The sequence below is a fragment of the Pelodiscus sinensis genome, chromosome 11 (assembly GCF_052426305.1).
Source record: "Pelodiscus sinensis isolate ZL-2025 chromosome 11, ASM5242630v1, whole genome shotgun sequence".
Taxonomy (NCBI): Eukaryota; Metazoa; Chordata; order Testudines; family Trionychidae; genus Pelodiscus; species Pelodiscus sinensis.
Genome location: NC_143062.1, coordinates 18826587 through 18848693, shown reverse-complemented (window position 1 = coordinate 18848693; position 22107 = coordinate 18826587). Strand labels below are relative to the sequence as shown.

The following is a 22107-nucleotide window of genomic DNA, read 5'->3' as shown; positions in this document are numbered from 1 at the left end:
GGGATGCAATACTGGGACTTTTCCTTCAATTCATCAGGTCCAAAGGCCATTTCTCGTGGCTTCAAGAGGCACCGATATCCCTAGGCCCTTGGCAGAATTGTGTGCACTGGCCCAGCGGAGACGTGCCCCTGAGCTGGGGCCACAACCAGGGCCTCAGTGTTTACCTCTGCACTACACTGGGTTGTGAACCTGGTGGAGATGGGGGGAGTTGAACACGGCCCCTTCTCTCACTCCAAACTGGGGGCTGGGAGTCACAGAGCAGCAGCAGCCAGGTAGGGGGAGAACACAGACAGAACCTCCCCATGTGCGTCCCAGCTCTGCAGTGCTGGGGGTAGATTTACCACAGCCCACCTGTGGGGCACAGGAGTAGCGGTTCTGCAGGCAGGACCCGTCCTCACCAGAGAAGAGGCTGGTTACTCCCGGCAGGCAGGTTTATTGAAATTCCACATTAAAAAATTACAGACAGGAAAAAAGTTACAGTGAAGGGCATTTTATCCACCCATCCACTCCCCCAATACAAAATAATCTGTAGAAGAATAAACGGCTCTTATGTTACATCTGTCCCGGGGGAAGGAGGGACCGTCACACCCAGCTGCTCCCTGCCAAAAACTACAACAATGCAAATCAGTAAAAAATAGGATTAAAAAAGATTGTATATAAAAATAGCCCTTTTTATCCTGCTCTGAGGTTCCCCCAAGAGTAAGCCTCAGATCATAATGGGGGGCACAACAGGTTACCTCCCCAATCTCGCCGTCAGGTGGGGACTGTCAGGGAAGGTTACAGTGTACCGCCAGCCACCGGTAGCATTAAGCCACCTGAAAATCTGTGGCCCAGTCCCTGCAGAGGCATCAAGGATGCTGATTTAAAAAAAAAAAAAAAGTTGTAAAAAAGTATAAAACGAGTGTCTTAGTGTATTTGCAGTGGCTGCCCTGTGTAGCCCCCCACCCCTGCACCCCCACCTCCTAGAACACCCCGAAAGCAGAGACTTTACGTGCCCCACTGGCCCATGCACAGTGCACAGATGCACAGTGCCACCTCCCTCCCCCCCGCAGTACATGCTGGTTGGAAGGGGGTGCAGAGGTGCTGGGGCGACTCCCCGTCTCAGCAGTGGTCTCCCCAGCAGGGTGGCTGGGGGGCCACATCTCCCAGCACAGCGTTCTGGGCAGCAGAAGCTTCGTACCAGGCCTCCCTGCCATTTCACAGCATGGTGCTCTCATCCTCTTCCTGAGGGGCAGCAGGAGGGTGCCCATTGCTCACCCCCACCTCCAGCTCGGCTTGGAGGAAGCGGCGGATCTCCTGGGGCAGCAACTGTGCTTCCAGCTCACATTCTTGCTCCAGCTTCTCCACCAGCTGTATGGAAGGGGGAGAGGGGTGTTGGTGGGGGACACGAGAGGAAAGACCCCACCCCCCGCCACTGCACAGCAGCACTTGGGCCTGGAGCTGCAGTCACCCCTCCATGCTGCATGATGGGTCCATGGCTCCTCCCCTTGCAGCAAGCATCCAGGGATCCCCAAATCCCCTTTTGTCCCCCACCTGCTGCATTCACTCCCCCAGGGTTTCCTCTGCTGTGACGATTGGGCCTATGGGAGACACCCCCAGGTGCTGCCACTCTCCCCGCCCCACTCACCCTGGGCACCTCTTCCTCAATTTGCTGTAGGATCTGCTGGTGCCCGGCCACAAGCTTCTCCTGGCGCCGCTTCTGGGCCTCATCCAGCTGCCGAGCAGGGGCAAGAGAATGTTATGGGGGAGCGGCCCAAGGGCAAAAGGTGCAGTGATCCAGCGAATGAAGGAGGGGCAGGACTAGCAGGAGAGATGCCCCCACTGATGTTCAGAGCTTGTGGGATCCCACGTATCTGTGGGGCAGCTGGCTATCCTCTCCCCCCAAATGGCCAACGCAGGGAGCAGACCGAGACATTGGGGGGCACTCACCCTGCGGATGGAGTTCACTGACTCATTGATGTGTCTCCTGTTAATCTCTGTCAGCTCTCTGCAGGGATGGGAGGAGGAAGAGACAGTCAGGTGGGACTGAGCCCCCAGCACAAGGCTCTGTGGGCCCAATCCCCAAAGTGGCACAGGGATCCATGCCCCAGGATTCCTATTGTCTCCCTGCCCCACCGCCCCCATGTGTAATGAGGTCCACAGGGCAAGCCCAGTCCCAACCCCACCTTCACTAGCCCCTTTCCCCCCTCAGCAGCTCACGCCTCTCCTCCCCACCCACCCCTGCCACTCACGCATCTTTCTTCTGCTTCTCCCGGGATTTGGCCTCCGTGATGCTGTTGTGTCGCTTGCGGTCCAAGATTTTCTGCAGCTCCTTCTTTTCCCTGGGGAAGGTTGAAGAGGTCTATTAGCCATGGGGGTGGGAGAGAGGGGGGCCGCAGTGTGTTGGGTAAATAGTGCCATCACCTGTCTCCACCCCCAGTACCCACCTTTCACTTGTCTCCTTGACTCGCTTGAGCTGGGCAGCCTGGCACTCCAGGGCAATTTCCCGTAGCCGCTGCTGGGCCTTGTGGGTGAGTGGGGGCAGACAGGAGGGATAACAGGGCATTTGCAGTTAGATCCCCAAATTCTCCTCCCAATGTTAGCCATCCCGCACTGCCCCCCACCAAAGCACTCCCCTTGCATTCCACCCCCCGGGACCAGCCCCTCCCTGCTCCTGGAACCCCACCCCATGTGCGGTTCCCCCAACCCCTAATGGGGGGGTATCTTTTGGACCTGCCCTGTGCCTTCCTCCAGAAGGGAACCTGTTTGAGTTGCCCCTTAGTCCCATGCTCCCCTCGCCTTCCTGGGTACCTGTCGCAGGTGCTCTATTTTGCAGGCTCTCTCCATCTGGTGCTGGGTTTCTCGCAGCTGCAGAAGTCCACGCATCTGCCCCTCCTGCAGTGCCAGCTTCTGTCGGGACACCTCCTGCTCCAGCGCCTCCAGCGAGCCGTTGGCACTGCAAGGGACAGAGCGTTGGCATGACAAGGCCTGGGTGGTGGACTGGGGGGCACTGCCAGAGCTAGTGGGGGAGCCAGGCTGTGAGTCGGGATTGAGGGGCAGCAGTGGGGCTGGGACAGCAGGGGCTGTGGGAGAGGCAGCAGTAGGGGCTGCAGGTCAGGACTGATGGACACTGGCAGCGCCGCGAGGGGACACTCACTCCTGGTGCCCACGGCGCAGGCTCCGCTCCACCTGGGAGCGGCGCCGGAGGCTGTCACTGTGCAACTGGTTGGCCCGGGTGCTCTGCTTCTTGTTGAGGCTGGAGATGTTCTTCATGTGCTTCTTGCGTAGCTCCTTGAGCTCCCGGTACTGCTTCTTCAGCAGCTTGATGAAGCCCTTTTGCTTCCGCAGCTCCTCCAGGGTTTGGGGGGCCACCTCTGGAACAGAGGAGGGTCTCAGCATCCCCCAGGCACTGCATACACATGCCCTCGGGTGGATCATGGAGGGCTGGCAACAGCAAAGATGATTCCTCTTCCCCCTTCCCCAGGCAGAGGGATGCACTATCCTTGGGCAGTGGTTACTGCTCCGTAGCTGCCCCTCGCTCTGGAGCAAATCTTACCTGTGAGGACGCTGGCAATGAGGTCGTCCCTTTGCCCTGCAGGGGGGAGGATGCAGCGGTGAGTGAGGCATAAAGAAACCCCCCCATCTCTTTCAACCCTGCCCCCCCACAACAGTTATGGCTCTGAAGGCATCTCGGCCATTATGCCCCCTGACTTCTCATCACAGGAGAATCCCATTCTCATGCTGCTTGTGACCCCCCCCTTACAGGGAATGCTCCCTCCCCCACACGAGGGGAGTGTCTAGACTATAGGGTTTTTTCGAAAAAAACTTCCCCTGCATCTAGACTGCTGCCGTGTTCTTTTAAAAGTAAATCGAAAGAACGCGGCAGTTTTTTCGGCCGCGGAAAACCTCGTTTTACGAGGAAGAATGCCTTTTTTCAAAAGTGCTCTTTCGAGAAAAGGCGCTATGTAATGCAAACTGTGCTTTTTCGAAAGAGAGCATCCAAACTGCCTTGGTGCTCTCTTTCAAGAAAGCAGCTTGCTTTTTTGAAAGTACTGCTTGTAGGCTAGACGCTCTTTTTCGAAAGAGGCTTTTTCAAAAGTATCTTTCAAAAAAGCCTCTTACGAAAGAGGCTTGCAGTCTAGACATAGCCTAAAGGGAGTCCTACCCTCAGAGGGTGCCTCCCCCCACTTATAACCATGCCCCCACAATGGGAACAGCAATCAGAGCTCCCCCTTGCCTGGGCTGGCGACACTGGGGTTGCCGGCAGGGGGCAGCAGGGCAGTGGGTGGCTGTCGAGGGTCCGTGGGGGGCTCAGCCACTACATCAGCTCGCTGCTTTCCGGGTGTTTCCCGCGGCTTCTCTGCACTCTCCTGGGGAAGAGAGGGGTTCCATGACGGATTCAGTGGGGACACAGAGTCACCCCTCAACCTGCCCCCAAAACCCCCACCACTGAAACTCCCTTCTATTCCCCCACACGTGGAGTGGGATCCTATCCCTCACCAGTATCCCGTTATACTCCAGTCCAGATCCACTGCCCTGTACTTGCCCCAAGCACCACCCATCCGATACCCTACCCCCCTTCTCTCTCAGAGCCACTACTGCACAGGCCTTCCCTCCCAGAGCCAATGGCCCCTCTCCCCACCTTGGCCCATCCCTCATCCCACTCACCTCGCTTTCTCCCATCAGCGCCACCAGCTGTTTTGCCCGCTGGTCCATGAGGCTGACATGTTTGATGGGGTTGATCAGGGCCTCTGCGTAGTCTGAGGGGTAGAAATGGGGAGTAAAGGATGCACAGGAAGGACTTTCCCCCCCAGTTCCCCTCCCCTCAACATTGCAGGCCACACAAACACCCTCTTCCAGAGACACCCCACCAGCCAGCCCCACAGTAGGATGCCCTCCCATCTGTCCGTACCCTGGTGGTCGTCCGGGATATAGTCATTGGCTTCTGTGTAGACCAGCAGGGCAGGCAGGCTCAGAGGCTGGTTGCTCTCACTACGCAGGCAGATGTAATGGTACCCTGGTTGGGACGCCATAGAGACAGGAGGGAGGGTCAGATCAGACCAAATTGGGGGGCAACCTGGGATTTTATGGGGGCATGATGCCCCCCAGCATTACTGGGGGCTGGTCAGGGAGTGCCACCATCCTTGAGGGACAAGGACAAGGCTGCCAACAGAAGGGATCCTAGGGCAGGTGGGCCAAAAGAGCTTCAGGGTGGGGGAGGAGTAACTGTAGGGGGCAGGAGTAATGCATCCTGGAGCAGAGCAGGGGAAAGCAGCACCTCCTGCACCCTGCTTGCCTGGAGCAGTGCACGATGGGACCAGGCCAGGATCCCAGAGTGGATCATGAGGTAATTTGCACCTCCCCATCACCAAGGTGACAGGTCTGGAGCCCACTTCAGGGGGTTCTGAGCAATTCTCATGTCACAAATCCTGCCTCCATTGCCTCAGTGACGGGCCTAGAGCAATGCCTGAGGGGACCAGGCCCAGCACTCGTGGGGGGAGGCTGTGGGGTAACCAGCACATCCCATGTCTCCCAGCCGTTGCCTTGGTGAATGGTGGGGTGGGGGCAGGGACCCCAGGAGGCTCCGCTTACCGGACCGGATGGCAGAGACGGGCAGGATCCGGTGCCCGACGAATTTACCCCCCTCCTCAAAGACAGCAATGCGCAGGGACGCCAGTGTGGGCAGCACCACCTGGAGGAGCAAAGCGGGGGTTAGGTGCTGCCCCTGGGACCTACACCTGGGCTGGGTCAGAGGCTGGACCCTCTTCCAGCCCTGCCTACTCAGTATGAGCAGCTGCCCCCTGCTCCTCCCACCCCTGCTCCAGGGCCCGTACCTTGGGGAAGACGAAGGGCTCCTCGTCCCAGACGGGGTTGAAGGAGTTCCCCTGGGACGGGCGTGTCCGGAACTTGCGCTTGGTGTCCACAGGGAGGCCAAACATGTCCACTTCCACGTAGATTCCCACCCGCTTGTCTGACAGGAACTGCCCCGAGATTATCTGGGCGGAAGAGGTTGAGAATTGCTGGCGACCTGCAAATACCTCCAATCCTCCCTCACACTCCCCAAGTGCCCCCTGACTAGCCCCAGCCCCATAGACCCCTGTGTGCCTGACCCACACCCCTGCCCTCATTCCCACGAGGAGGGGCTGGTACCCATCAGCCCCCTGCTCTTACCTTGACCTTGACTGTGTTGGCCACAATACCATCCACGATGTTCTCCGTGAAGGGATCGAAGGGCTTGTCCTCGCGCCGCATGAACTCGGGCTTCAGCAGGTACCCGCTGCGCCGATTGTACTCAAACATGCCCAGGTTCAGCTGCATTGGCAGGTCTGGAGGGTGACAGTGCCCCCATGCGGAGGTGGGGGTTAGGGGCAGGGCACTGAAAGATCCTCAGGGAGTTGGGCTGGGGAATTTCTCACCCCCCCCCCCCCCGCCTTCACTGGCATTATCTCAATTGGGGGGTTGCAAGATTAACGGCACCAAGAGGGAGGTGCTGAGGGAACATGACACAGTAACTACTCCCAGGGAACCCAGCGCCAGGGATTGAAAGGCGCGGGCACAGCGGGGGGCAGCCCACAGGACAGCAGGGGTCTGTGGGTCAGGACTGAGGGGGACCCTCACCGAGAGACTGGAAGTTGAGTGCTACCATCTGGCAGCCGGCGTTCCAGAAGAGCTGGGGCATGTAATTGGAGGAGTCGACCCGTGTGCCCTTGGGGTAGATGCGGCTTAGTTGCTTCTTGTTGTATCTGGGCACGTGGCGGGGTGTCAAGGAGCAATGGGAGACAGTGGCCAACAGCCCCCCAGGAGCCTCGCCCCTACCTTGCAGATCATGGTCTTCTGTCCTCCCACTCCTCTCTGCCCGTCCCAAACCCACACTCCTTTCCCTGCCCTCCCCAGTATCCTCCCACCCCTCCCTGCCCATCCCTACCCTCCTTTTCCCTGCTAGCTCCACCAAACCCACCTCTGCCCTTCCCACTAAATCCCACTCCTCCCTGCAGCTCCCTGCCCCCAGCAGGATACTCGACAAACTCCATGGGGCTCTTGGTCAGCTGCTCCAGCCCCTTGGTTTCCACGAAGGACGACATCTCAAAGGACTTGTTCCGCTCTGGGGCAGTAAGGGGGAAAGCATTAGTGCCCCCTGTGGAAAGAACTCCTTCCTGCAGCATCAGCTCCCCCCACTACACCCCGATGAGCAACGCCCAACCGGCCCTCCTGAGCCCCCCTAGACAGCCTGCCCAATAGCCCCTCAAATTCTCCTCCCCAAACCACCACACCCCATCGTCCTCACAGACATCCCTGCTCACTTCTTCACCCTAGCGCCCCTTGGCCCTCAAACCCTATCCCCCCCCAATTCCCTGAGCATTCTGCCCCCTACCAAACACACTGCACAAAGAGCTCCTGCCCCCCCACTGTTAGACCTAAGCACCCCACATTTCTCTGCCCCCCAGGCAGTCCCCAAGCCAACACTCACTGCTAGCCGCATGGAAGGATTTGAATTTGACAGGTTCAATGTAGTTCACCAGCGTGGACATCTCTTCGGTAGCATTCACCTCACTGCTGGCCGTGCCCTGCGGGGTGGGGGAGAGGCGTTAGGGCAGACAGCTGGAGATCCTGAGGCCACTTCCCCAAGAGGCAAAGTCCTCTGCAAAGGTTTGGGGGCGGGGGCAGGCACAGCTGGCTCTCGACCCCCACAGCTGCCATCTCACCTCCTAGCCACCCCCACCCAGTAACCCCCTATGTTGTAAACCAGGGGACAGGCAGGGAGAGACTACTCCCGAGGAGAGTGCCCAGAAATGGAACACCCATGGCCCCCTTTTACCTCATCTGTTGTGGGCTTCTTAGGGTCTGGCTGCTCTTCCTCCTCCTCATCTTCGCTCTCAGCCTCCCGGTCTGGGGGGTGGGGGAAAGAAATGTTAGAAACCCTGAACCATCGCTCCCCTTAACCCTTCAACAGTCACTTTACCCCCTGCTCACCCCACACCGACCAGGGAGATCTGCCTTAGCGCTCCCAGGCCTCCCCACACTCCCCTACACAGGAGTGTCACCCCAGTGCTCCAGCCCCAAACTCCTAACTCTTTCCACGGCCTGCCCTCTACTTCAGCCTGTTACTCAGACCCCTCCTCCCACCCCCCCATCCAGGGAGACGTTTAGGGATGGGATGTGCTTCCCCCACTCACCGATAGATTTGCGGGGCTCTGCCAGCTTGGCCAGTCTTTCCGGCGGCGCCTTCTCCTCCCCATTGGCAATAACTGGGAGGGTGGCCCCCTTGTGCTGCTCCACATAGGAGGAGCCTGGAGGAGGGGGAAGGCTGTGAGCACCATAGAACTGAGGGGAGGGCCTCCAGGTACCCAGTGGGACAGGAAATGGAGGGTAGACTCCAAATCTAAAAGGGTGTTTGTCTGTGAAGACCCCATGACAGAGCCACAGCACCCATTCCCCTCTGCTGAGGAAATCTGAAAGGGGGGAGCATACTGCATGGATGGGGGGAGCAGGGAGATCACAGCAGAGCCTGAAAGGGAACCGCTGCTCAATTCCACCCTCAGTAGCTGGGCCGAGCTGGTCTATACCTAAGCTGTCCCTGAGGGAGGTGGGAGAAGAGGTAGCGAGTCAAGAGTCCCTGTCAGGAGACAGAATGAGGGTGCACTGGACAGGGCAGTGAGGGCACATCCGGGGGGGTGTATCCAGCAGGGAGATGGCACGAGCTGGGGAAGGGTATGTACCTGGGTGGAGGTGAATCCAGGATACATACCCTAGAAGGGGGGGCAGCACTGTCTGGGGAGGGGCATGTATCCAATGGGATAGGGAGCAGATACGTACCTTCTGGGAGCGAAGGCAGATCCCCAAGGCCTGGCCCAGCATCGCTCACTGTGGCCTCCAGTAGGCGCTTGCGGATGCTGCTCCCCTCAGGGCCCTTGCTTGCCCGCCGCTCCCGCCGCTTCTTGTTCTTCACCAGGATGCGGCCCATCAACTCCTGGGGGCTGGGCAGAGCCATGCCTGGTTGCAGCTGGTGGGGACGAGGTTTAGAGCAGGGCCAGCCGCCACAGGGGGATGGAAGCCGCAGGGACACCCTATTCTTCTGCCCCCACAGCCCCACTGATCTAACTCCCTGCTCCAGACAACCTGTCTGCACCTCCATCCCCAGATCCTCATGACTCCTTCCCCCCAGGAACCTCCCCACTTCCCCACACTCTCCCAAATTTCCCAAGCCTGACCCCCCAGCTTCTTGATACACTTGCCCTCTGCTCCCCATTCCTGGTACTCCTCTTCCTCTCTCCATTTCCCGCACTCCCATGCCTGACACCCCCCTTCTTTGCCCCCCACTTCTGCTGCCTCACCGGGTATTTCTCCAGGGGTTCGATCAGCAGAGCCTCCCCGAAGATGCTGCGACAGTACTCAGCCATCTTAGCCTGCTGCTTGGCCCTGCAGGCAGAGGGAAGGGCCATGAGACCTACGGAGCCCCATGGGCTGTGTCCCAGAGAGCACTGGCAGCAGCAGGAGGGGACGCATAGGGATTACTCACGAGTCAACATGGTTCTCAAAGGACAGGATGACAGGGAACGGGGAGGTCTTGAAAGAGCTTTCAGCAATGGCCTCGATCACCTCCTAGAGCCGGGGGAGACCAGAGTCAGGGCTGGCATAACAAGGGGCTGCCAGCAGGGACTGAGGGCACCAACAGGGCTGGGAGAGTCCAGGACTGGAACACCATGGGGCTAAGGGTCAGGAGCCCAGGACTAGGGGATCCCTAGTTTCTTAATGGAATCTCCGCGGTCCTGTTGCAGCTGCCATAAGCAAACTAGAGAGCTGTGGGGATTATATTACTGTGGGGGGAGCCAAACGGGACACAAGGCCCTGCTCAAAGGGCGGTTATCCGTGTTTTGCTCTCGGGGGGGGGGGGGGAGTATCCAAGGGAGATTTAGGTCTGAGGCAGAACATTCAGGCTGTGGGACAGGCTTCCAAGGGAGGCTGGAGGCAGCTTTAACAAACCCTGTCAGGGAAGGTGGAGATGTCCTGGTCATGCCTCAGTGCAGGGGGCTGGACTTGGTGGCCTGTAGTGGCCCCTCCAACCCACAAAGCAAGGGAGGGTTCCAGTGGTGCCTTGGTCAGTACCTTGAAGGGGATCTCAGTGGTCATGGTGAAGCCATGCGTGATGAAGGGCTCCTCATCCTGAGGCCGCCCCTTCCAGCAGTCAAGCTCGATGCAGCGGCAGCCACTCAGCAGCACCTGTCGATACATCTCCACAGAGGAGTTCCCCGTCAGCTGGCCCGCTGCGGCGGGGAGGGAAACGTGTCAGCATCAGCACCCCATGGACATCCTGACCCCTCCCCAGCTCCATATACAACCCATAGACCTCTGCCCCGCCCAAACACACAGCCCTGACCTTGTCAACCCACCCATTCCATAGCTCCCTCCCAGCCCCAATACTCGAATCACAGACCCGTCTCGTCCATAGGTACAGACACACCCCTCACAGCCCCAAACACAGCCTCTGAACACAAACCCAGAGAGATCGCCAACCCCCAGACCTGCCCACACACTTCGCATGCTGTCTCTTTTTCCACACACCCACCACCACAGGGAGGAGAAACGGGGGCAATGCCCAGAATCTATAAGGGGGCAGATGCTAGGGACCTCTCTAGGGGCACTTGAGGTCCCCCAGACTTGCACAGTGGTTGAGGAGCTCAAAGGTGCTAGGGGAAGGCTCCCCCAATACCTCTGAGGTAGGTGTTGTGGGAGCAGCAGATGGGGGGGAGTTCAAGCCCCCCCACACCTGAGGGAGCGATTTACAGCAGATAGTCTGGAGTGGTGGGATATACCTGTGAAGTAGGTGTTGTGGGAGAGGTTAATGGGAGGGAAACCAGTGGGGCCGTATCTGTGAGGCAGACGGTGTGGGAGAGATGAAAGAGTAAAAGAAACATGGCGTGGCCAAATGGACTGTAAGGTGGAGAGACAGCTGGCAAGACTGTCGGACTTAACAGATAGCGATCAACAGCTCAACATCCAGCGGAGTGCCCCAGGGGTCAGTCTTGGGACTGATTTTGTTCAACATCTTCACTAATGATCTGGATGATGGGATGGATCACAGCGGACACTAAGCTAGGGCAAGAGGTGGATACGTTGGAGGATAGGGGGAGGGTCCAGAGTGACCTGAACAAATTGGAGAAGTGGGCCTAAAGCAACCTGATGAGGTTCAACAAGAGCAAGTGCAGAGTCCTGCAGTTAGGATAGAAGAATCCCAAGCACTCCTACAGGCTGAGGCCAATGGGCTACAGGGCAGTTCTGCAGAAAAGAACCTGGGAATTACAGTGGATGAGAAGCTGGATACAAGTCAACAATGTGCCTTTGTTGCCAAGAAGACTATCAGCATATTAGGGTGCATTAGGAGGAGCACTGCCAGGAGAGCCAGGGAAGTGATTATTCCCCTTTATTCGGCACTGATGAGGCCACATCTGGAGTACTGTGTCCAGTGTTGGGCCCACCCCAAAAAGGATGTGGACAAATTGGAGGAGTCCAGCAATTAAAATGATTAGGGGGCTAGGCACATTTTTTATGAGGTGAGACTGGGGGAACTGGGCTTATTTAGTCTGTAGAAGAGAAGAATGAGGGTGGATTTGACAGCTGCCTATAACTACCTAAAGGGGGTTTCAAAGAAGATGGAGCCAGGCTATTCTCAATGGTGGCAAATGGCAGAACGAGGAACAATGGTCCTCATTGTTGCAGTGGGGGGAGGTCTAGGTTAGATACTAGGAAACACTATTTCACTAGGAGGGTGGCAAAGCACTAGAATGGGTTGCTTAAGGAGGTGGTAGAATCTCCATCCCTAGAGGTTTTTAAGTCCCGGCTTGACAAAGCCCTGGCTGGGATGATTTAGTTGGAGTTGGTCCTGCTTTGAGCAGCAAGTTAGACTAGATGACCTCCTGAAGCCTCTTCCAACCCTAATCTTCTAATTCTATGAGGGGTCATTTGGGAGTGGACTGGGGGGACTGTAACTGTGAAGTGGGTGTTGTGGGAAGGGTTGATAGGGGGTGGTCTGGGGGGGAGTGTTCCTGTGAGGTGGGTGGTGTTCTTCACACAGCACATAGTCAGCCTGTGGAACTCCTTGCCAGAGGAGGCTGTGAAGGCTAGAACTAAAACAGAATTTAAAGAGAAGCTGGATAAATTCATGGAGGTTAGGTCCATAAAAGGCTATTAGCCTGGGGGTAAGAATGGTGTCCCTGGCCTCTGTTTGTCAAAGGCTGGAGATTGATGGCACAAGACAAATCGTTTGATTATTGTCTTCAGTCTACCCCCTCTGGGGCACTTGGTGCTGGCCGCTGTCAGCAGACAGGCTACTGGGCTAGGTGGATCTTTGGTCTGACCCAGTACAGCCATTCTTATGTTCTTATGTTGTGGGAGGGGTTGATGGGAGCGATCCGGAGCGGGGGGGGGAGGGGAGAGTGTACCTGTGAGGTGGGTGTTGTGGGAGGGGCTGACGGGGGGCAGATATACCTTTAAGGTAGGTGTTGTGGAAGGAGTTGATGGGAGTGGTCGGGGGGGGAGTGTACCTGTGAGGTGGGTGTTGTGGGAGGGGTTGAGGGGGGGCAGTCCAGAGGGTGGGTGTCCCTAGGAGGCAGGGGTTGGTAGAGGGGGTTGTCTGGGGGGGCCGTACCAGTGAGGTAGGTGTTGTGGGAGGAGTTGATGAAGTAGCTGCTCAGTGGCTGGCTCATGTCGTCGCTCAGGTCCAGCTTTTCAGGGGGGACGATGCTGTTCTCCTCCCCCCCCAGGTAGCGCCCGAACCCCTCCATCGACATCTGGTCTGGGGAGCAGGGGGTTAGTGAGGATGACCAGCCTCCAACACCACCACACTAGGGCCAGGCCTCCCACCCCCCCACCATCATTACCCTCCTTAGTCTCCCTCAGTGCCCATGCCCATCCCACCCCAGCCTTGTCCCAGGGCTCCCCCCAGCCCTGCCATCTGCACTCAGGTTCCAGTCCTGCTCCTGTGGTCCTCCCTCCTCCCCCCCCCACCCCAGGGGCTCACCACGCTCCAGGAACTGGCGGTTGGTCTCGTATTTATCGATGAGCTGGCGCACCTGTGCGCGGCTGAGGGGGGGGTACAGCACTTCGTTCAGCCGCGGGTCCCGCTGCCGCTGGTTGATGAAATCCATCAGCTGGTCCAGGCTCAGGTAGGGCTTCCCCTTCGCCCCACTGGGGGGGCAGAGATGTTACCCACCAGGCAACCCCACCCCCAACAGCACCCCTCCATCTGGCAAGGCACCATTATCCCAGTTAGATGCTGAACCCCCTTCCTCCAACCTGCCTGGTGGTTGGGAGCCTTCCTTCCTCACCCCATCTTAGATGCCATCCCCCTCCAAAAAAACATCCCCGGACACACCCCACTGGACAATGGACCCTCTCCAGTCCAGACACCCTCAGCAGGCCCCTACCCTGCTTCCCAGCCTGTGGACCCTCTGCTGCAGCCCCACTGCCCTGCCCAGACACTGGCCCAACATCCCAGTGGCACCATAGGATGGGGGCTGGCACTCACATCTCCAGCAGGATTTTATCAATGTCTGGGCGCAGGCACAGCTTGTTCAGGAAGCGCTCAAAGATCTCCAGGGTGAACTCGTCCGGTTTGATCGACTCACTCTGGGGGGAATAACAAGGGGCCATGTCAGACACTGGGGGCATGAGGCAGCTGGGGGAGGGGCCGTGGGGAGGGACGTACCCGATTGAAGTTAAGACCACAGGACTCTAGAGCCGTCTCCACGCGCTTCTTATCAGCCGAGAACATCTTCAGGATGCTGGGGAGACAGGAAAGTGGGAAGCCTGTGGTCTGGATTGAGGGGTTCCAGCAGAACAAGGGTTGGATGGGGGCTGTGGGTCAGGACTGAGGGGCACCAGCAGAGCAAGGGTTGGGGTGCTGTGGGCTGGGATTGAGGGGTACAAGTAGAGCTCATCTTGGTCAGGGAGTTTGAGGACGCCACCCCTGGGCCTGGTGGGACTCTGGCTGCTCCCTATGGGTATGTCTACACTACCCCGCTAGTTCGAACTAGGAGGGTAATGTAGGCATACCGCACTTGCAAATGAAGCCCAGGATTTGAATTTCCCAGGCTTCATTTGCATAAGAGGGGCGCCGCCATTTTTAAATCCCCGCTGGTTCGAACCCCGTGCAGCGCAGCTACACGGGGCACGAACTAGGTAGTTCGAACTAGGCCTCGTGGAATGAGGAGTAACGGTAGTTCGAACTAGGAAGCCTAGTTCGAACTACCTAGTTCGTGCCCCGTGTAGCCGCGCTGCACGGGGTTCGAACCAGCGGGGTTTTAAAAATGGCAGCGCCCCGCTTATGCAAATGAAGCCCGGGAAATTCAAATCCCGGGCTTCATTTGCAAGTGCTGTATGCCTACATTACCCTCCTAATTCGAACTAGGAGGGTAGTGTAGACATACCCTATGACAGTAAAGGAGTGGGAGGCAGGGCAGAAAACTTACTTCTTCACTGGGATCCGGCTCTCCTGGTTCACCTGGAGTTTGAGTCGGGTGTAACTAAGGGGAAGGAAAAAAGACAGAGGTTAGAGAGCAGCAGCGCCTGGCCAAACCCTCTCCACCATGGTCACCTTGGGGGTGGGGGCACCAGCTGTTTGTACAGGGATCCCTTGCCAGGTGCTGGGATGCAGCTGCTTCTGGGGTAGGGTGCAGGGGCTGCATATACAGGGACCCCTTTGCAGATGTGGAGACTTACGTTTTCTGCAGGAAGGTGTTACGAGATGCATTTTGGGCCAGAATGTTCATAGCTAGTTTGAACAGCTCCTCAGTCCAAACCTGGGGGGGAGAGGGGAGAGATGAGCAATTATAGGGCTGCTGTCTCCTTCCTTCCCTTTGCCAAGGAAGCTCTCTCCTCCACCTGTCAGGAAGCCAGTAGTGTGCATTCCCATAGGCCAGTATCTAGGCACCACCCAGCCCCCAGCCCATCTGAGATGCACCCTCCTGTCTCCAATCCCCACTCATTTGGCAACCCACTCGCAACCTTTGCTCACCCACAGCCCCACCCTCCTCCATTTCCAGCACCCCACACATAGCTGGACCCACCCTCCACAGCCTATTGGCATCCTTCTGCCAGTCTCCCTCTCCCATGGACTCCTCTTCATTCCCCACCCCAAGAACTGTACTAACCCTATGTCCTGCACACCCTTATCCTGGTGCTTACTCCTGCTTGTTCACCTTCCCTTACTGGCCAGCTCCCTTCCCCACCCACAACTCCCTCCATTACCCCAGGCACTCAACTGTCCCTTGCATTCACAGCATCCCCTTTCCCACCTCACCCCCATCAGACCCCCTCCAACATCCCCCGCATCACAGATGGCAACACTCTCCATCATTCCCCCTCCTTATTGTCAACCCTAGGCCCCTGCCAGCTGCCCTCACTGCCCCTCACCACCAACCCACCTTGGCCACATCCTCTTGCACCGCCATAAAGTTCAGGAAACTGATGTTGACGAGGTCTGGACCATGCACCACAGTCAGCAGGTTCTCCTCAAGGCGTGCTTCTGAGGCCCCCAACCCCAGAATCTCCCGCAACTTGGGGTCCTGCCAGGGTTGGAGGATGGTGTGAGCTAACAATGCTCTGCCTGCCAGCAGGGGGTGAGCTGATATCACCTCCCCCCAGGAAGAGTGGCACTGGGCAGGCCAGTCAGAGTTAAAAATACCCCCAACTCCAGGCCATCTCTGGGAACAGGAGCCAGTGCCCGGCTCCCTTGCCTTTCCCCTGCTGCATTTTGTAAGATCTCCCAGCACAAGCCAGGATTAGGCCCCCGGTGCATTATGGGAGAATCTCCCAGGTGCCCTAATTCTCTCCCCCATCTGGCATGGTTCCCCTGCAGAAGTGAGGGAAGTGTTAAGACCTAAGCCTCTCCCAGCTCCATCCTGAGAGCTGTCTTCCCATGACAGGGAATTTGCAGATGCTCCCTAACTGGGGCCCAGAGCAGAGGCGGACATAAAAAGGGAGGAGGTGGAGCTTGGCAGAGATTATTCAGATACCCCTGCAGAGGCTCACTGGCCAGCCGGAAGCTGGGATGGAGGGCTGGGTTAGTTATTGTAGGGTCTCCCCTGGCACACTGGGGACTATATGGGCCAGTTGAATATGAAAGTCTCCCCCCCCCATTGTGTTGTCGTAGGATCTACGGTCGCTTGTGAGAAGGGTGGGCTACAGGGTTGTGGTTGTAGGGTCTCCCCGCTGAGTCTGGCAGAGCCCCCTTCCTCACCTTTGGGACTCTGGCATAGCGCCCCGTCCGCGTGTCTCGAATGGAGCTGATGTCCAAGATGTCAACTTCCTGCCAGGGAGAAAAAGAGGGGCAGGGGAAGATGTCCTTAGCGCAGCATGAGCTGGGGCAGTGCAGACCCAGGGGAGGCGGGGTGCCTGCCTAACGGTCCAGGCTCTGGGCATCAATCCCAGCCATATGCAAATCAGCTGCCAAGACAGGCAAATCCTGTGGGAACTGCTGCTGGAGAATCCCCACTGCATTTCCCCTCCCCCAGGCCCAGGACCCGGCAGGACAGGAAGTGGGAGGATGACATAGGTAGTGGGCTATGGGGGCAATGGGAGTCCAGGAGAGGGACCATCTGGAGCCTGGAGGAGGGAGGCAGCCCAAACTCTTGGCAGTGGGGGGAGGGGGGCATTTCCTGCATGATGCCTGGGTGGCTGTACTCCTGGGTCATGGGAAAGGGCAGAGAGGGAGAGGGGACAAGCCAGAAACACTCTCCTTAACACCCCCGCAGGGGGGTGGGGGAACACAGCAGAGATTGGAACCTACCCATGCTCCGCAGCTCAGATAAATATATGAATTTCCACACAGTCCCTTGAGAGAGGACCTACAGGCTGCCCCTCCCCCCTCCACACCAGGGGGTGTCTCAAAACTAGCCACCCTTGGGAAACCAACGTAATTGGGAAGGGATGGGAGAGCTACAAGAGACAAATGGGGAGGAGGGAGGAAGGAGAACTGAATACAGACTGGGTCAAATTCAACTCTCCCACCAATCTGCACCCCTCTACCTCTCCCCTCGGTCCCTCCACTCTCATCCGCTCCCAATCCCACTATTCCCAGGCCTCTGCTTGCTCCCTCTCCCTCAAGAACCACCCCCTTCTAAGAATGCATCAACACCATTAATCAGAGTGCGGGGGTGGGGCACACTGGGAAGACAAGACTGGGGGCAGAGGTGCTCACCCCAGACTGAGCCTGGGGAGGGAGAGGGCAGGCAGGTGACCGCCCCTTGGCACCACCCCAGCAAATTCCTGCCAAACAGGCCTGATGGCTCAGCCCCAGAGTGAGTGACCCAGCCTCCCATGGCAGTTCCAGAAGATCAGCAGCAACAGGCTGAGCTCCTAGCTATTGTAACACCAGCCTGTCCCAGCAGGGGGCACTGTGGGGAGTGGGGTGGGACTGCCAGTGTGGAGGGAGTTCCCATCCAGTGCTAGCCTCGGCCAGCAGCGGGCACCATAGGAAGGGTTGGCTGCGAGGAAGCGGAGGGGGGTGGCGGGCAGGGGACAGCTGACAGACGTTTCCGGCCACGGGGCCTTTCCCGCCTTGTTCCCTGGCTGACCTCGATAAGGGCAGGGAAAGTGCCAAGTGTTTCCGGACTTGGTCATTTCAACAGGGCCCCAATGAGGGGGTGGGGTCCCAGAAACCAGCTTCAGCTCAAGCCATGCAGTACAAGTGCTGCCAGGGCCCTACCATATGGGGCGCATTCCAGTAGAGGAAGAATCCCAAGGGGTCGACCCGCAGCGTCACCAGGGTCTGGGCTGTTGGCTCCTGGGTGCACAAAAAGGAGGGAGTGTCAGCACAATCGGCTCTATTCCTGATCCAGACCCACACCACTAGCCCAGCCCTGGGCTCCCTCCCTCCCCTCCCCCCCAGACAGCTCGGCCAGTGCCCCTCAGCTCCAATATATGGCCCCCAGCTACTCCAGCCCTGGGCTCTATCCCACCTCCCACTTCAGCCAGGGCCCTGCCCTTCAACCCTAATCCACAGCCCCCTCATATACCAGACCACCCCCCCAGCTTGGCCTGTGCTCCCTACCCACAGGGTTTAGCTGATCTGAAGACAACGCTTACCCTAGTGACTTTTTCTGCACATACCTAACCCTCGGGACACTCAGTGCCCCCGGCTCTGTCGAGTCCCCTATCATGCTAGACAGAGGTATTTTTGTTAGGGGTGAGCACACAGGAATAACTGCCCTGGCGAGAGGACATGGGATGCCTGGCCTGGAAGTTCTAGTTGGGGATAGGGAGCATTAGCAGCCACAAGCAGGGGGTGGGAGTGCCCTGATCTGGGGGTCCAGGACCTGCAAAGCCGATGGTAATCCACAGTGAGGGCCCCTCCAAGCCCAGCTGCCCCCATATAGAACTGTTCAGCATCATGAGCAGATCTACCCCTTTCTACTCCAGATTGCCCCTCCTGCCAGAAAGGCAGGGTCTCCCTCCCCCCAATAAAAACAGCTTATAGCCGAACTCCAGGGATCACAAATGCTGGGCAGCGGGCTGGGGGGAGGGTTATTAACCTCCTTGCTTGGAGACGCCCCTTGACTCCCATCCTGGCTCTCCAGGAGACAGGATTCCCCCTAGGCAGCACATTGTTCGGGGGGCGGGGGGGCGGCGAGGAAATGGAGACCTGATGTGCTTCTTGGTCAATGGCCCCTCTGTGCTTCTGGCTTAAATGCAGAGATCTGGGGGTGGGGGATGCCAGACAATGAGTCAAAAACCCAACCAGAGAGATAGGGACACACGCTGCTCGTAGCTACTCCAGCCCAGCCTCTTCCACTAGGGGGCACTGTAGTAAGTGAGGCAGGAGCCCCCGCTGTGGGGGAGCTCCTAGCTACTTTAGCTCCTCTGCTAGCAGCAAGGGATGCTGTCGAGAACTAGGCAGGAGCTCTGGCTATGGGGAAGCTCTGGGCTACTGGCCTCTTCCAGCTAGGGATGCAGCCTGGAGCACTAGCTGAGGGGATGGGGGCACAGACAGCACCTGTTTCCTGTTCACCTGGGAAAGACCTTGGGCCCCAGATTCAGCCACAATAAAATAGCATCCCAAAGACGCTGGTGCCCCGGGACTTTGCCCCTGAGTGGTGCAAAGGTGGTGGGAAGGGAGTGCCCAACCCTCTCCCCCAGCCTTCCTAGTACCACCCATTCCAGGCAGAGCCTGGCACCGGCTCAGCCTTGAACTTACAAGGTGTGATTTGACAACTACACGTCTAAAATAGCAGGGCCTGCAGGTTGGGATTGAGGGGTGCCACAGAGCCTGGGAAGGAGCCCAGGCTGGGATAGCTGAGGGCTGAGTGCCAGGGCTGAAGGGTATTGGCAGAACTGGGGCTGTGGGAAGCACCTTGAGGGCTTGGCCTGGCCACACGCACAGCTGGTTGGGAAGTGCTTGAGGGGTGGAGAGGTGGTTGGCCAAGGACCTGGGAGCTTGTTTCTCTGAGCTGTGCAAACATAGTTAGGATTTCACATCCCACAGGGAAAAAGAAGGGGGGATGCTGGCGCTGGGAGAGGAGGGAGCCAAAGCACAAGAGATTAGAAGAGACTCCACCCCCTCCATCCCTAAATCTGGTCCTCCATGGAAAAGGGGTTGCCATTCCTGGCTCCAAGGGTTCTAAGCTGCTGCCATGTCCCAACCTAGAGGTGGCTACATCTCAGCACTAGGCCCTTATGTGTGAGGAAGGGATGTGGTGGGAGGGCTTGGATAAGGCCAGTTCCCGGGGACAGCTTCCCTACTCCACCCTGTCCACATCATCCCAGCAGCATCCAATTACAGTGTGAGCTTGGGCACCCTGGAGTGTGAAGGATGGATAGGGGCACACTGCTATGGGCTGGGGTGCTCAAGGCTGGGGAGGGAAACCTTCAACTACATAACCCCTGCTACACTTCCACCTCTCACTGCTCCCAGTGATAAGGACAAACACACATGGAGCTGAGAGACCAGGTGCCGGGGACCCTTTGTTCCCCCCCAGCTATGATGGGTTGCCTCCCTCTCAGGACTGGGGAGGGGAACCTGGCCCCCCAGCGAGGGGCAGGCAGAAAGGAAGGAGGGCAAAAGCAGTACTAGACTCAATGAAACCAATCGGGGGAGGGGTCTGCAAGTCAGGACTGGGGGGCTCCTGCACAGCTAGGGGGAGCCCAGGAGCCATGATATCAGGCCGAAGGGCCAGGCAGAGCTGACTCTGTGCCTCGCTAGATGGGGGTCACTCTTCCCCAGAGGGGTCCTCTCTTTGCCATCTCCCACTTCCTTATTTGGCTTTGGGAACTCAGCTCCAAGCCACAGGAGAACTGCTGGGCCTGAGACTGCAAAACCAGCTGGGGTGGGGAGGGGAGCCAGGGAGATCCCACCACCATCCTGGGGTCACGATTGTCATAGTTGCAAGCCTCAGAACTAGCACAGAAATCTGCCCCCACTTGCAGCCCTATTGGCTTGACTCAAGTTGCCCCTGAAAATTTCAAAGTCAAAACAGGCTTATGCCTAGGGTTGCTCCCCAAATATGTCCCCTCCCCCAGGATGCTGGGGCTCAGTGGTGGAGCAAGGGAACCCTCTCTGGAGGGAAGCAGAAAAGAATTGGTGCACAAAGCATGGAGGAATGTGCAGAGGATGAATGGCAGGGCCTTTCCTAGGGTTCAAACAGGAAGATTTGGGGGTTCAGTAGAGTCCTTCCCTTGTAAACCAGTCAGATAGAGCTTGCAAGGGTCCTTCAGCCCTTCACCTCAAGGCTTCAGAAGGCAGGAATGTGGCTCAGTGTGGCTTTAGGGGGCACAGGACAGCGTTCGATCTGCCTGGGTAGGGCTCTAGGGTGCTAGGCAGGGTCAGAGGGATCTCTCCAGGGACCTGAGGTACATGGCAATGCACTGTCCCCAGGAGGGGTGCAGGAGTGAGGCAAGAAAGACCAGCTGCCTTGCGGGAAGAGGGCAGGGGAGCATCTCCCTCAAGATGTGGAGTGTTCCCCCCAGGGTAATTTCCTCCCACTCTAACTTCCTCACCCCTACCAAGTTGCTATTGGGGGGCTTTCTCCTGTGAGAAGTGATGTTAAGGGTCTTCCTCCTGGAGGGACTTCACAGGAAGGAGATAGATGCAGGGGGGTCCCCCCTTCAGGGGAAGGGCGTGCAGGAGAATCTGGGGGTACCTGGGGGAGATCTGTCCAACAGAGAGGGAAATGCCAGGGGGAACTCTCTCGAGGGATGCTGGGAGGAATACGGGGGCTGTGGAAAGCCTCTCTCAGGTCAGGAGCACGAGGTGAAGGGAGGAGGATTTGACTCTCCCAGGAAGGGGGGCAGGTGCAGGCGGTCTCTCGGGCTGGGAGCCGGTCTCTCGGGCGGGGGGGGGGGAGGGAGGAGGAGAGGATGCAGGTGGTCTCCTGGGTTGGGGGTGCAGGGCCATCCCGGGCTAGGAGGTGGTCTCTCCTGTGGGGACGCCTCCCGTCTGGGGGCGATCTCCCCGGCAGGGGTGCGGGGGTTTCCCGGGACGGGGCGGGGGAAAGCAGGGCAGGATTCTCCTGGGACAGGCGGGGGCGGGTGTCTTTCCCCCACGACTCACCTCGTCCCATTTGATGAACTTGCTGCCCCGGATCAGAGTCTCAGGGACCCGCAGCGGTTCCAACTGCAGCGAGTGGACCCCTGGGCGCGCCCCGGCCATGGCTGCACCCAGCGCCCCGGGACACCCAACCCAGCTGCTTCGGCCTCTCCTGCGAGAGCTGCGGGCGGGCGGAGCTGGCACAGGCGCGGGGGTGGGGCCGGCTGAAGAGCGCCTTAAAGAAATAGTCGTCGTCCCCCCCCCTTCCCGGAGGGGGTGCTGCCACTTTAAGAAGAGGGAGAGGACAGACTTGGGGGAGGGGCGCTGTCCCTTTAAAAGACAGCGAGGACTGAGGGATTGGCCCTTTAAGGCACTGACGGGGGAGGGGGAGGAATAGCGTCTTCCTCCCCAGGACGGGGCAGCTTCTTAAAGGGACCGCCGCCCCGGAACATACGGAAAGTTTTTCATAGTTTATAGTCCAGGAACATTGACTGGAAGAGCATTGCAGAAATTAGGCTCCAGAAAGGCTTCTTCCCCTCCACCTCCTCCCCAGTGCCGGGGCCTGGAAAGAGACCCTACAATAACAAACCATCCCCCAAGCTCTGCTCTCT

The 22107-nt window shown here is 58.3% G+C and overlaps 1 protein-coding gene across 1 annotated transcript; it reads right to left on the bottom strand.

Moving 5' to 3' along the window:
- Positions 1–408: 408 nt before the first annotated feature.
- PLCB3 (phospholipase C beta 3) lies at positions 409–21822 on the bottom strand. Its single transcript, XM_075939057.2, has 33 exons — positions 21521–21822; positions 17681–17758; positions 16214–16282; positions 15399–15539; positions 14695–14774; positions 14445–14498; positions 13682–13757; positions 13502–13602; positions 12995–13161; positions 12623–12769; positions 10084–10241; positions 9497–9579; positions 9312–9396; positions 8794–8980; positions 8154–8267; positions 7796–7866; positions 7448–7544; positions 6997–7081; positions 6598–6722; positions 6151–6305; positions 5814–5975; positions 5572–5671; positions 4892–4996; positions 4648–4739; positions 4217–4349; positions 3536–3571; positions 3137–3353; positions 2791–2935; positions 2427–2503; positions 2232–2321; positions 1930–1987; positions 1628–1714; positions 409–1350 (listed from the first exon to the last, which is right to left on the bottom strand). Exons 1-33 carry the CDS (start codon positions 21617–21619, stop codon positions 1198–1200), a joined length of 3627 nt encoding a protein of 1208 aa, XP_075795172.1. The 5' UTR covers positions 21620–21822; the 3' UTR covers positions 409–1197.
- Between the last annotated feature and the right edge of the window lie 285 nt (positions 21823–22107).